General features: G+C 43.0%; 2 protein-coding genes across 4 annotated transcripts in view; one reads left to right on the top strand and one right to left on the bottom strand.

Annotated features, from left to right (window-relative positions):
- Positions 1–6: 6 nt before the first annotated feature.
- On the bottom strand, positions 7–11,132 carry SLC25A32 (solute carrier family 25 member 32). The gene is made up of 4 exons (XM_038391775.2): positions 10,955–11,132; positions 8,401–8,551; positions 2,021–2,106; positions 7–769 (listed from the first exon to the last, which is right to left on the bottom strand). Exons 1-4 carry the CDS (start codon positions 11,130–11,132, stop codon positions 600–602), a joined length of 585 nt encoding a protein of 194 aa, XP_038247703.1. The 3' UTR covers positions 7–599.
- A 153-nt stretch (positions 11,133–11,285) lies between these two features.
- DCAF13 (DDB1 and CUL4 associated factor 13) overlaps positions 11,286–14,169 on the top strand; it is a 44,337-nt gene continuing 41,453 nt past the window's right edge. For 2 of the 3 annotated variants that reach the window (XM_043507462.1, XM_038391773.2), the window contains exon 1: positions 11,286–11,437. In XM_043507462.1, coding sequence (XP_043363397.1) covers positions 11,368–11,437 — 70 coding nt within the window. In that variant the 5' untranslated portion in view covers positions 11,286–11,367. The remainder of the gene's footprint in view (positions 11,438–14,169) is intronic. The other variant, XM_043507463.1, reaches the window with a different exon arrangement.

Genomic DNA, 14,169 nt, shown 5'->3' with positions numbered 1-14,169 from the left:
ACATTACAGGCCTAAATGCCTGAGAATGGGATGTGGGAGGTGACTGCAGTATTGTCCACAGTAATGGAGGGAAGATTAATAACTCCGTTTCAGTCACACCGCATTTAAGATGATGGTTGGTCATTCATGAGATGTCAGAAAGACAGGCAGAGAGATGGGATTGGGCGACGGGGAACAGTTTGATCAGTAACAGCATCAATCTGCCCTACAAATGATGCCCTGTTGCCGCCACCTCTCTCCTCCAACAACCAGAAGAGAATACTACAGAAAAAAAATTCATGATCATTAAACAAAAGCAGTTCTTGATTCAACTTTTCTATTTTAGCCATATTCCTCTCATCTGAGTTTCAGCCCACAAAGCTTTTGTCCACGTACCCCATAGTCTTCCCTCTTCCAGTTTCACTACTGCTTATCCTTCTGCAACCTTTACTTACCATTATAAGCTTTTTTTGCTGCAATCCTCAGGTGTCGTAGAAATAGGCTTATGAGACGATGAAAGGTAGCTTTTACAGTAACACGTAACAACTTTCCAATTCCACAAGAGCCACAGTGCTATTACACCCATGATAAATTCCAGAATTCTTCTCCAGTATGTCCAATTATATTACCTTGTATAAGCCACGTATACCCTCCAGCTTGTATATCTTTATAAGAGCATCAAACATTCCTTTGTACTGGCGCTTTGATGAATCAATGCCAGCATCATATTGTAACACAAGCCGCGTCTTCGTTACCCATATTGGGTTTGTGATACAGAGGGTCATGACTCCTAAGAACAGATGGAAGTTAGATTAATATTATGAATGCCACTCTGAAAGTTTGTACCACTTTGTTCAATTCAGTACAAAACACACACACACATCCTACAAGAGCACTAAACAAGAAAAATGTAGACATCCCACTCTTTTCCTCTTAACTTTGAGAGCCAAATCCTGCCACAACAGTTCTGCTGGACAGAGGGTGGGAGGGGAAACTGATACAATTTGGGGAGTCTATGCAGAAGTGCATGCTGCAGACCACAGCGCTCCCTGTATATCCTTTACATTGGGGCTAGTGGATATCTCCTCCTTTACTCCACCAGGGTCCAAATGGTGGAATCTGGACATAAGAAGCCAGTTTTACTTTATTTGTGCTTTAAATTATCTCAATTTAGCCTTATGGTACACAAAATTTCAAAATTAAACAAGGGGGCACAGAAATTAAGTATCCATGTAATGAACTACCTCACTCTGTCAGAATGATCAGCCTGATGTAGCTTTACAGATTACTTTAAGTCATAGGACTGTAAAGTAATGATAAACTAATGATACAATTTAATGTATAGTACTGCAACAAGAACTCTTCCAAAGCTCCAAGATTACCATCTACATCAGAGAAATGTATACAAGAACACAAGAACATTAGAAATGACTTAGATTAAAAATTGCAGAGATCAGATATTTGTATTTTGTAGGTAACATATTTTGAGCATTGGATTGGACCTGTAGTGTTGATAAGATCTGGAATTCAGATCCATTTTATTCTTTAAGAATTAAATGCATCTGAATTCAAGATCTTATTGATACTACAGGTCCAATCCAATGCTTATAAAAGCCAATCAAGTTATTGCAGTGCCTTCAATGGGTGCCTGATTGGGTCCTATATCTGCTTTTGTGCGTAATTCTAAGTGCTCAAAATTAACACTAATACATTATATTACAAGGACGTGTTTAATAAATTTTGGCCTTTTATTGAACAGCTGCATGTAGTTTATGCACTAGAATTTGTATAAAATGTTAAGAAAAAGAGGGTTAGGCAGACATAAAACATTTTAGTGGTTGCTATTTATGAATAAAAATGGAGAACACACAGCTGTCCAACTCAACAGTATTAAATTATTTATTACTTTATAAGTGAATGCAGCTGGCCTGAAACACTTGCACTTGCCATCTGGAAGAAAAAGCAACATTGACAGACAAAGGCAAAAACAGCATATGGACAGGCTGAAGGTAAACATTAATCTCGCTTGCATTTTCCTCACCGGCCTCAGCAGCTGACACTAGGTGTTCGGTTGCACCAAGACCTTCCAGCTTTCTTTCCTCCTTGTAGGCTTTGATGGCATTATAGCTGGAAGAGGTAAAACATATTTAGATAGAAAAGGTTTTTAAAGACTATATATTATTTTATGCACCATTACCCATTAGAGAGCAGACAGAGTCAGAGATTAACCTGTCTCAGTCAGATGCAATACAAATTGCTGAATTGCAGCTTGAGGCTATTTAAATATCTTTTACAACAGTACCCTTTAAAGTGACAGAATATTTCTAGATGACAACAATGGGACTGCACCCTGTAATTTTTATCTGAAGTGAAGAATTAGTTTGTATGAGATGCTTATAAGACAGAAGACTGCCTCTTCATAAAACCTAGGCAGTAGGTATTTATTTTCTAGCACTACATTACATCAATCTTTATGGGCTGGATTAACCTCATGCCCTCTGGTCTGCATTCTGGATTTTGAGTGAACTTTCACTGGGAGGTGAACAGGTGGAAGTCAGAAGAGAATAAGCTCTAGATCAGGGGTCTCAAACTCAAATGATCATGAGGGCCACATGAGGACTAGAGCATTGGCCAGAGGGCCACATCACTGATACCCCCCCTCACTGCCCCTGGCTCCGCCCCCATTTCAGCCCCTTCCCTGAAGTCCCCAACCCAACTCTGCTCCCTGCCCCTAGGGGGTGCAGGGTGTGGCAGGGGCTCAGGGCAGGGAGTTGAGGTGCAGGAGGTGTGCAGGGGGCTCAGGGCAGGGAGTTGAGGTGCAGGGGGTGTGCAGGGTGTGGCAGGAGGCTCAGGGCAGGGAGTTGGGATGCAGCAGGGGGCTTACGGCAGGGAGTTGGGGTGCAGCAGGGTTGTAGGCTCCGGCCTGGCGCCGCTTACCTAGAGCAGCTCCGGGGTGGCAGTGGCACACACCGGGGCCAGGGCAGGCTCCCTGCCTGCCTGCCCTGGCCCCGCTCAGCAGCCAGAACCACGTCCCTGTGGCCCCAGGGGGAGGGGTGGGGCACAGGGCTTCATGCGCTGCTTTTGCTGCTCCTCCAGGTACCTTCTCCGAAGCTCCCACTGGCTGCGGTTCCCCGTTCCCAGCCAATGGGAGCTGCAGGGGGTAGTGCCTGCAAGCAATGTACAGAGCCCTCTGTGCCGCCCCGACCCCCACAGAGACGTGGTGCTGGGAGCAGCGCGGTGCTTGCGGCACCGGGGGGGGGGGAATCTCAGCCTGCAGGCTGTAGTTTGCCCACCCCTGGCCCGGAGGTGGGCGAGGCGGGGCACGGGGAGCTTGGCTAATAGTCATTGATGGACCTATTCTCCATGAACCAATACAGTTCTTTTTCGAATCATTATACTATTGGCCATCACAACATCCCATGGCGATAAGTTCCACAAGTTAATTGCATGTTGTGTGAAAAGTACTTCCTCGTTTGTATTAAACCTGTTTATTAATTTCATAGGGTGACCCCTGGTTATTGGATAGCGTGAAAGGGTTTCACTTTTCTATTCACTTTCTCCACACCATTCATGATTTTATAGACCTCTCTCATCTCTCTCCTTAGAAATCTCCTTTCCAAGCTGAACAGCCCCAATCTGTTTAGTCTCTCCTCATAAGGAAGCCATTCCATACCCTTGATTATCTTTGTTGCTCTTCTCTGAACCTTTTCCAGTTCCCCTATATCCTTTTTGAGAGGGGACAAACAGAACTGGGCACAGTATCCCAGGTGTGGGCACATCATGGATTTATAAAGTGGTATTGTATCTTCTGCCTTATTTTCTATCCCCTTCCTAATAGTTCCTAACATACTGAGAGACTTTTAGATTGCTGCTGCGCATGAAGTGGAAATTTTCAGAGAACTATCCATGGTTACTCCAAGATCTCACTTAATTTGCCATTTTCTTACCCAGTTTTGTGAGATTCCTCTGTAACTCCTCAAAGTCTGCTTTGGAATGAACTATCTTGAATAATTTTCTATCAGCAGCAAATTTTGCTGCTTCACAGTTCACTCCCTTTTCCAAATCATTAAATAATGTGTTGAACAGCACAGGTACCAGTACAGATCCTGGGGAACATGCTGTTCACCATTTTCCATTGAAGTAAGAGAAGCTACAAGTGAAGTTATTTATTATTTCTGCAGCATCATAATAAAACCTAGCTCTTATACAATACTTTCCATCAGATCTCAAAGCCTTTTACATGGGAGGTCAATATCATTACCTTCGCCATTTTACAGATGGGGAAACTGAGGCACATAGAGGCAATAATTTGCCCAAGGTCACCCAGCAGGCCAGTGACAGAGCCATGAATAGAATCCAGGTCTCCTGAATCCCAGTCAGAGTGAATAAAAATCAATAATAAAAAAAAAAAGAAAAAGAAAAATCTGATTTAGATTAAAAATTGGATTTTTAAAAAATTAAACTTGAAATTATAAATACAAAAAGTAAATAAAACATACTTTTTAATGTAAGTAGTACATGTTAAAGGAGTTCAGGAGACCTGTCAATTTCTCAAAGAGACAATATTAAAGGCACAACAAACTATCCTGATGCTAAGAAAAGCTAAACAGAAAATTAGGAGGCCAATATGGCTCCATCTGGAGCTCTTTAATGACCTGAAAATCAAAAGGGAATCCGACAAAAAGTAGAAACATGAAAAAATTGTAAAGGATGAGTACAAAAGAATAGTGCAAGCATGCAAGGACAAAATCAGAAAGGCTAAAACACAATATGAATTACACCTAGCAAGGGACGTAAAAGGCAATAAGAAGAGGTTCCATAAATACATTAGGAGCAAGAAAAAGAAGAAAGCAAGCATAGGTCCACAACTTACCAGTGAAGGAGAGCTAATAATGGACGACACTGAGAAGGCTGAATTCTTTAATGCTTATTTTGCTCCTGTCTTCACTAAAAAGGTTATTTGTGACCAGACACTTAATATAACGTTTACAACAGGGGACGGCACACAAGCCAGAACAGGAAAAGAACAAGTTAAATTTGTTCAGGTTAGCAGGGCCTTATGAAATTCACCCTAGAGTACTTAAGGAACTAGCTGAAGCAATCTCAGAACCGTTAGTGAATATCTTCAAGGACTTATTGGAGACAGGTGAGATCCCAAGGACTAGAAAAGGGCAAACCTGGTACCTTTCTTTAAAAAGGAAACAAAGAGGACCCAATGAATTATAGGCCAGTCATCCTAACTTTGATACCTAGAAAGATACTGGAATAAAATTATTAAACTATCAATTTGTAAGCACCTAGAGGATAATAGGGTAATACGCTATAGCCAACGTAGATTTGTCAGGAACAAATCATGCCAAACCAACCTAATTTCCTTCTTTGACAGTTATTGGCCTAGTAGTTGGGGATAGCTATAGATGTGCTATACCTACATTTTAATAAGGCTTCTCCCACATGACATTCTTACAAGCAAACTAGGGAAATATAGTCTAGATGAAATAAATATAAGGTGAGTGCACAACTGGTTGAAAGACTGTACTCAAAAAGTAGTTATCAATGGCTCACTGTCAAACCAGGAGAATGTACCTACTGGGGCCCTGCAGTTCTGTCCTGGGTCCGGAACTCCTCAACATTTTCATTGATGATGACTTGGATAATAGAACAGAGAGAATGCTTATAAAATCCAAGCTGAGAAGGGTAGCAAGAACTATAGAGGACAGGATTAAAATTCAAAATGACCTTGACAAATTGGAAAATTTTTATGACATCAACAAGATGAAAGTCAGTAAAGGCAAGTGCAAAGTACTACACTTTGGAAGGAAAAATCAAATGGAAATAACTGGCTAGGCAGCAGTACTGTTGAAAAGACACTCCGGGGATCACAAATTGAATATGAGCCAGCAATGTGATGCAGTTGTGAAAAAGGCTAATATTATTCCGGGATGTATTAATAGGAATGTGGTACATACGACAAAGGAGGTAATTGTTCTGCTCTACTGGGCACTGGGGACCTCAGCTGGAATATTGTATCCAGTTGTGTACACCAGGCATTAAGAAAACATGGACAAATTGGACAGTGGAGAGCAACAAAATAACGAAAGGTTTAGAAAACCTGACCTATGAGGTAGGTTTTAAAAAACTGAATATGTTTAGTCCTGACACAGCAGGGGGAGAGGGGAGGGCACATGAATCAGTAACAGTCTTCAAATAATGTTAAGTGCCATTATAAAGAGGACAGTGATCAATTGTTCTCCATATCCACTGACGATAGGACAAGTACTAATTAGCTTAAGCTATAGCAAGGAAGATTCAGGTTAGATATTAAGAAAAACTTTCTAACTATAAGGAAATTAAATATTAGAATAGGTTACAAGGGAATTTATGGAATCCCTGCAATGGAAAGATTTTAAGAACAGGTTAGACAAACTATAGGGATATCTAGGTATACTTGCTCCTACCTCAGTGTGAAGGGATGGACTACCTGACCTCGAGGACCCTTATAGAGCTACACTGCTATGTTTTCTACGTTTGCTGACAAAGTTTTAAAGAAAGTCAAACCACTGACCTGGTCAAAGTCACTGGCTAAGCACCTGAAACCAGAATTTGCTGAAGTGATAAACCAGCTATTGACAAAAGTACCCTCTTCTGCAGGTGCAGAGACTCTTTTTTTTTTCTCCATTTTAGTCTATTCAAATAGTTCAATCAAAGTTAAGAATCTGATTGGAAGTTGGAAAAACAAAAAACAAAAAAACCCAGGAAAACTCGTTTTCCTTCTTCCAATCCACGAATAAAAATGGAGGTGTGAGGATGAGATCTACTAGTTCTAAAATCTTGAAGCACATGGTGACCAGAAATAATTGTGTCAATTCCATGTAATATTTCCTTAATAAAGCAATACGTTTTAAATACAAAGCATGTTTTGATAATCTTTTTCTTATGTATTCAATACATTTAAGGTAGTTTTATTTAACTAATAAAAACTATTTTAAAATGCTGTTTTTGTGTACTTGAATTTCAATTTCTACTCAAATACTTAGAAAAGATGTTTGAGCATAAGCTTTCGTGAGCTACAGCTCACTTCATCGGATGCATTTGGTGGAAAATACAGCGGGGAGATTTATATACACACACAGAGAACATGAAACAATGGGTTTTATCATACACACTGTAAGGAGAGTGATCACTTAAGATGAGCCATCACCAGCAGCAGGGGGGGAAAGGAGGAAAACCTTTCATGGTGACAAGCAAGGTAGACTATTTCCAGCAGTTAACAAGAACATCTGAGGAACAGTGGGGGGTGGGGTGGGGGGGGGAGAAATACCATGGGGAAATAGTTTTACTTTGTGTAATGACTCATCCATTCCCAGTGTCTATTCAAGCCTAAGTTAATTGTATCCAGTTTGCAAATTAATTCCAATTCAGCAGTCTCTCGTTGGAGTCTGTTTTTGAAGGTTTTTTGTTAAAGGATAGCCACCCTCTGGTCTGTAATCGAGTGACCGGAGAGATTGAAGTGTTCTCCGACTGGTTTTTGAATGTTATAATTCTTGACGTCTGATTTGTGTCCATTCATTCTTTTACGTAGAGACTGTCCGGTTTGACCAATGTACATGGCAGAGGGGCATTGCTGGCACATGATGGCATATATCACATTGGTAGATGCGCAGGTGAACGAGCCTCTGATAGTGTGGCTGATGTGATTAGGCTCTATGATGGTATCCCCTGAATAGATATGTGGACAGAGTTGGCAACGGGCTTTGTTGCAAGGATAGGTTCCTGGGTTAGTGGTTCTGTTGTGTTTCAGCTGACGTGCACGGGCTGAAATAGTGGAAAAGCAGCATCACTTGCCCCATAACCTCAGCCGTGCAGAACACAATGCCATCCACAGCCTCAGAAACAACTCTGACATCATAATCAAAAAGGCTGACAAAGGAGGTGCTGTCGGCATCATGAATGGTCGGAATATGAACAAGAGGTTACTAGGCAGCTCTAGACTGTCCAGTTTGACCAAAGTACATGGCAGAGGGGCATTGCTGGCACATGATGGCATGAGAATGAATCTTTCTTTAGGAAAATAACTAAAGTACAAATGCAAAACAACATTAAAAGTGATTAAGTTAAAATAAATAATGAGTACAGTTGGTAAAAGGATGATTAAAACTGATTTAAATCAATCCACCCCGGTTCCAATCCAGTACTCTATTCACTAGGCCACACTACCCTCCTAGGCATGCACTATACTTTACAACAGTTACAGATCCCTGTCCTAAACTGCTTATAGTCTAAATAAGACTTAAAATATCAAGTGATGACAAAGGGAAACATTTATATTTATGCACCCTCACCATCTCCCCAAAACCAAAATGCAACCTACATTCAAGGATCACTTTGCATAGAATATTAATATTCTACAGATCCACTTACAAGAAAAAGTAGAGTCCCCAGGAGGCACCTGCACCCCACATGTTTGGAGTTACCCCTTTGTACAGGCCACGTAGTCCTTCATGCTTCCAGACAGTGGTCAAACAGTGTAGAATCCCATTGTATTTTGGTCTCAATTCCAACCCGTCACTCACTATTTAAAAAAGAGATTACGTTAAAAATACCTCCAACATTCCATAAAGAGTAAAAGTGTGCAGTATAAAAACTACGAAGCAAATACCTTTTTCTCTAGGCTGAGCAGGGAAATGTGCAGTGTTAAAGAAAGTTGTAGTGAACCCGCTGTCATAACTATTTACACTAGAACCTCAGAGTTACAAACAGTTAATGAATGGAGATTTTGTTCGTAACTGTGAACAAAACGTTATGGTTGTTCTTTCAGAAGTTTACAACTGAACATTGACTTAATACAGCTTTGCAACTTAGTATGCAGAAGAAAAATGCTGCTTTTAACCACCTTAATTTAAATGAAACAAGCACAGAAACATTTTCCTTACCTTGTCAAATCTATTTTTTTTTAAACTTTCCCTTTATATTTTTAGCAATTTACATTTAACACACTACTGCACTGTGTTTGGTCCCCCCTCTGCTGCCTGATTGCATACATCTGGTTCCAAATGAGGTGTGTGGTTGATTGGTCAGTTCGTAACTCTGGTGTTTGTAGCTCTGAGGTTCTACCGTAGCTGTATTCGAAGGTGAATGCGAGTTAAGGTTTGGGGAACTTTACAATGGATTGATGCAGTTGTTCTGCAGAGCTCCTAAGGTCAAGAGGATGGAAGCGCCTCTCACTGAGAAGGTAACTCTGCTGCAGTTTACTTTAGATGAGTAGCATCCTTGACTTAAAGCATTTTGTCAGTTTTACAGAGGATAGAGTTTATCTTATTAGTTCCCTAAGAGTTTTATGCTACATCTAACCTATAATCTTTGACATTTTTGTGGTCCTCTACAAATACTACTTTTCTCTCCCAAACGATTTTCGTCCCTTGGAATTTTTATTATGACTTTAGCAAGAAATTCCCGTTTAAAATGCATCATCCATGTCTGATGTATGATTTTCAACAGGTCACGATCCAGTCAATTCAAAATAAGTTTTCACCAGAACAATCAAAGGCTATTTCCATGCTAAATTCTAACTTTTTCTCTGCCGCTCCTCACTACTTGGGCTGCACTACATTTTTTTTTTTAATTGGAAAAGTGTATCCTTGGCCCTTTTCTATTCAACAGCTGGACTGTTTTTGCCCAAACTTTCAAAGACATTCACCTTAAGAAAAGATGAAAGTATGGAAAGTTTTAGCCTGATAGATTTCAGATGGAACAGAAATGTTTGTGTAGCCTTGACTATAGCCACTATAGCAGTTGCTTCTGCTCTTACTATAATATAAGACTGTAAAATTAATGGCTACAGTATTTGCGATACAAGGAATTTACCTCGAAAGTAGGAACCAGAGGTGGGGTTCAGAGTGACCTAAACTTCAAACTAAAGCAAACTTTCCCAACTCTGTTTAGACTGTGACACAACTAGGAAAACAGCTCAAAATTTTGCAACCAGAGTGGCTTTCTGGCCTGCTTATGCAGAGAAACTATGCCCCCATCAGAAATGGTAGTTTGGTAACTAAAACACAGAAAGCATTTTCTGTTTATTATGTCCATTCTCTGATCCAACTCATGTACATAGCATGTTCTGACAAAGACCAAGTTTGAAAAAAGAAATGGCTGAGCAGGACTTCAAAACAACAGGGAAGTCAGAGCCTGGAACATACATTAGGGTGGTCAGTGAAGTTGTTGTTTACCAATATAATCTTAATCTCAGGTTATCAGTTTCATTTCACTTTAATGATTTCTTAACCACCCTAATTAAATCTAATGAGATATTTGAGGTGTGGGAGCTCCTACCCTAAACTTGTTTTTAAACTTTCTCTTTAAATTAATAGTTTAGGGTTTTTTTAATCACTATCCTGATTTCTCAGTCCCTAATTCCACTTCCTGGTTGAAGGCAGAGGCTGGAGACTCTTCTGGGTTCAACCCTGGCTCAGGTAAATGGAAAATGAAATCCCATCTACACTGTTTGGTGAGCATCCATCTTGGTGGGGTGGACACAGATCTGGCATCAGAGTTCCAATCAATAATTTAGGGGGACAGCTCAAAACCCACTGGTTGACGGTGATGTTGTGGGCTAAAACCCACCACCTGAGGCCACAAGCAGCAGGAATCACATGGAGCAGAGGAGTTTTTAATCCTTGGATGAGGCCTTGGTGCAGAAAAATACCTGAGGCATCAGCATGCGCACACCCCCCCGCCCCAAAAAAATATTTCTGGGAATCAGAAAAGAGCATGTGAAGGGCCCATTCTGGTGAGGGAAGGAGTCCAAGTCTCAGTGGTTTGGAATACAGACTTTTGTCTAGTCATACCATAAAGCTCTTGAGAAATAGCCAGCCTCCAAGGCATGGGAAATCACACATACAATCTAAAATGGAACTGTCAAAGCCCAAGAACAAAGTTGGAATGCAAAACTTAGAGGGGAACAGGGGGCCCGCCTCACCTGCGAAGCGGATCTTCACTAGGTCCAGCGGATGCAGCACCAGGGTGGAGACGACCCCGCCGCTCAGACCGGCCACGAGGCTCTCGTACCGCACGTGTCTGAACAGGGGCCGCAAGGGCGGGGCCGGCGGGGACTCCACCGCGCACACCGGCCCCCGCGCGCCCGAAGCCGCACTCATCAGCCCCGTGGCAGAGACAGGGGGTGTGGGCGGGCGAGCCCGCGGCGCCGGCCGAGCCTCCGCGCTGGGGGGTGGAGCCGGGCTACACGGTTAGGAGCGGGGAGCGTGTCACGTGAGCCCTACGTCCGTTCTTCCGGTCGTTGCTGTGAGCTCTGACTTGAGCCGGAAGTATGCCGGGCTGCTTCCGGTCTGTGCAGCCGCGAGGAGAGGAGCGGAGCGTGGAGGCGGCGGCGGCATGAGGGTGAAGGTGCTGAGTCGGAACCCGGATGATTACATCCGCGAGACCAAGCAGGATCTCCAGCGCGGTGAGCGCGCGCGCGCGCGCGGGCGGAGGCGGTTGGCGGGGGGGGAAGCTTCGGTACGCGCGACGGACCGGTGCTTAGGGGCGGGCGAACCCGGCGTAATGGCTGTGTGGGTGTGCTGAGACCCGTTCCCCGGGGCCCGCCTTGTGCTGGGGCCAGCCGCCGGGAAAGAGGAAGCATGGGCCTGGCAGGTTGGGCTAGGAGAGGGTCCGGCCTGCGAGCCCCTTGGACAGGTGTGTACAGCGCCTAGCACACCAGCGTCCCGGTCCCCTACGTGGCGCCATCCCAGGCTGCAAGTAAGTAGCGATAACATTGTCGTGGGGTGCAGGCTTTACAGATTAGTAAATGACGCTCAGGGAGATTAAAGTCATAAACCCATTGTTTCATGTTCTCTGTGTGTGTGTATATAAATCTCTCCTCTGTTTTTTCCACCAAATGCATCCGATGAAGTGAGCTGTAGCTCACGAAAGCTTATGCTCTAATAAATTTGTTAGTCTCTAAGGTGCCACAAGTACTCCTTTACTTTTTGCGAACATCTGCAGAAGTATCTTCTGATTTTGGAAAAAGAAAAGGAGTACTTGTGGCACCTTAGAGACTAACAAGTACTCCTTTTCTTTTTGCGAATACAGACTAACACGGCTGCTACTCTGAAACTTCTGATTTTGGGTATCTCAGTAACTCGATGCCCGAGGCACCAGTGTCTTTCGCCAGAACACACTTCATTCCCTTTTTGCAGTCTGGGCCACTATCCACCGTTCAATTTACTCCCAACAAGAACTCATTCACCACGGAAACTGCATCCAATGAAGTGAGCTGTAGCTCACGAAAGCTTACGCTCCAATAAATTTGTTAGTCTCTAAGGTGCCACAAGTCCTCCTTTTCTTTTTGTGTCCTGAATAAGTCAGGAGTCCTATGGAAAAAATGGTTGTGATCATGGTATCAAAGATGGTATCATAATGCTAGTGAATAAGGTATCAGAATTAAGGTAATGTGTGCTTGTTTAATTTTGACATTGTTGAACAGTTGAGTGCTTCATTTTGCAGCCTCAGTGTTCTTTTAGGTTTCAGAGTAGCAGCCGTGTTAGTCTGTAGTCGCAAAAAGAAAAGGAGTACTTGTGGCACCTTAGAGACTAACAAATTTATTTGAGCATAAGCTTTCGTAAGCTACATCCGATGAAGTGAGCTGCAGCTCATGAAAGCTTATGCTCAAATAAATTTGTTAGTCTCTAAGGTGCCACAAGTGTTCTTTTAGTGTAGGGACATATTTTTCTTTGAAACTTCCCAGGCTGAGTTTTCATCTTGTGCATTTATTTTTTTTGACAGTGAAATAATGGTCTGCATTACACAATAAGAAAAGGACTGCCTCTTTCTATAAAAAGAAAAGGAGTACTTGTGGCACCTTAGAGACTAACAAATTTATTTGTATTGGGAGTTGGGAATGCAGGGTTCTGTTTCTGACTCTGGATATGGATCATGATCTAGGTGAGGTAGTCAACAGGCGGATTGCAGGCCAAATCTGGACCACCAGATGCTTTGAATGGACCCTTAAATCTTTTCATTTACCTATTATTATTTTCTCTGGAGTCTGGACCTTGACTATTCCTTGACCAAGAAATTTGGACCTTGACAAAAAAAAAATTGACTACCCTGAGGTTAGACTCAGTGGTTCTCAAACTTATGTACTGGTGAGCCCTTTCACATAGCAAGCCTCTGAGTGTGACCCCACCCTTAAATATATAAAAAAGTGTTTTTAATTTATAACACCATTATAAATGCTGGAGGAAAATCGGGGTTTGGGGTGGAAGCTGGCAGCTCATGACCCCCCATGTAATAACCTTGCAACCCCCTGAGGGATCCTGACCTCCAGTTTGAAAACCCCTGGGTTAGAGAAAGGGTCTGGGAGTTATGACTCTAGCCTGCTATTTATTTTTCAGTGATGTTTTGCCCTTATGTAGCGCTTGTTCATCTCTGGATTCAATGGCATCTAGTAAAGATGTGTGTGTGAGAGTAGTACCACATTACAGACAGTCTCGTCCTGGTCAGATTTGACACATTCTTTTTGAGAGATGCTGTGATCATGCTCTAACATAGGGTTCTAAACCTTTTTGTTTCTGAGGCCCCGCCAACATGCTGTAAAAACTCCATCACCCACCTGTGCCGCCACAACTGGTTTTCTACATATGATACTTTTGGGGAAATTTTACGTCACTGCACATGCGCAGAATTTGTCCCCAACAGATTTCTTTGCTTCCCCCCAGAAGAATGACTTTCTGATAGGGAAGCAAAGGGAAGCTATAAGAGCAGTCATGTGACCCTCCCCAGCAGTATATTTCAGGTGGCAGAGAAGTAAATCACTGTGGGGCAGGGGGTGGGACTGGGGAAGACCTGGCTGGTGGCTCCTGCCCAGCACCAGGCTCAGTTGCTAGTCCCGGCTGGGCTGAGGAGGATGGGACTTCCTTTTCCCCTGCACTGCATCCAGGGCTGTGTCCGACCGACCCCCACCGGATTTCTCCCCTGGCTGTAGGAAGCTCTGCAAACTCCACCTTCTGCGCTTCCTGCACCTATGGCTCCTCAGCTGCAGGGGGAGAGATCTCTGTACAGGGAGCTGCTCCCCCATTTGCCCAACCCTTGTGCAACCAGACCCTCCTGCCGAGCCTAACCCCCCTACACACACCCAGAACCCCCCAATGAGCCCCACTTCCCCTGGATCACCTCGGCAAGCCATTCTTTCTGAGC

The sequence above is a fragment of the Dermochelys coriacea genome, chromosome 2, assembly GCF_009764565.3.
Source record: "Dermochelys coriacea isolate rDerCor1 chromosome 2, rDerCor1.pri.v4, whole genome shotgun sequence".
Classification (NCBI taxonomy): Eukaryota; Metazoa; Chordata; order Testudines; family Dermochelyidae; genus Dermochelys; species Dermochelys coriacea.
Note: the sequence above shows the minus strand (reverse complement) of the source record. Positions and strands in the feature narration are given on the sequence as shown.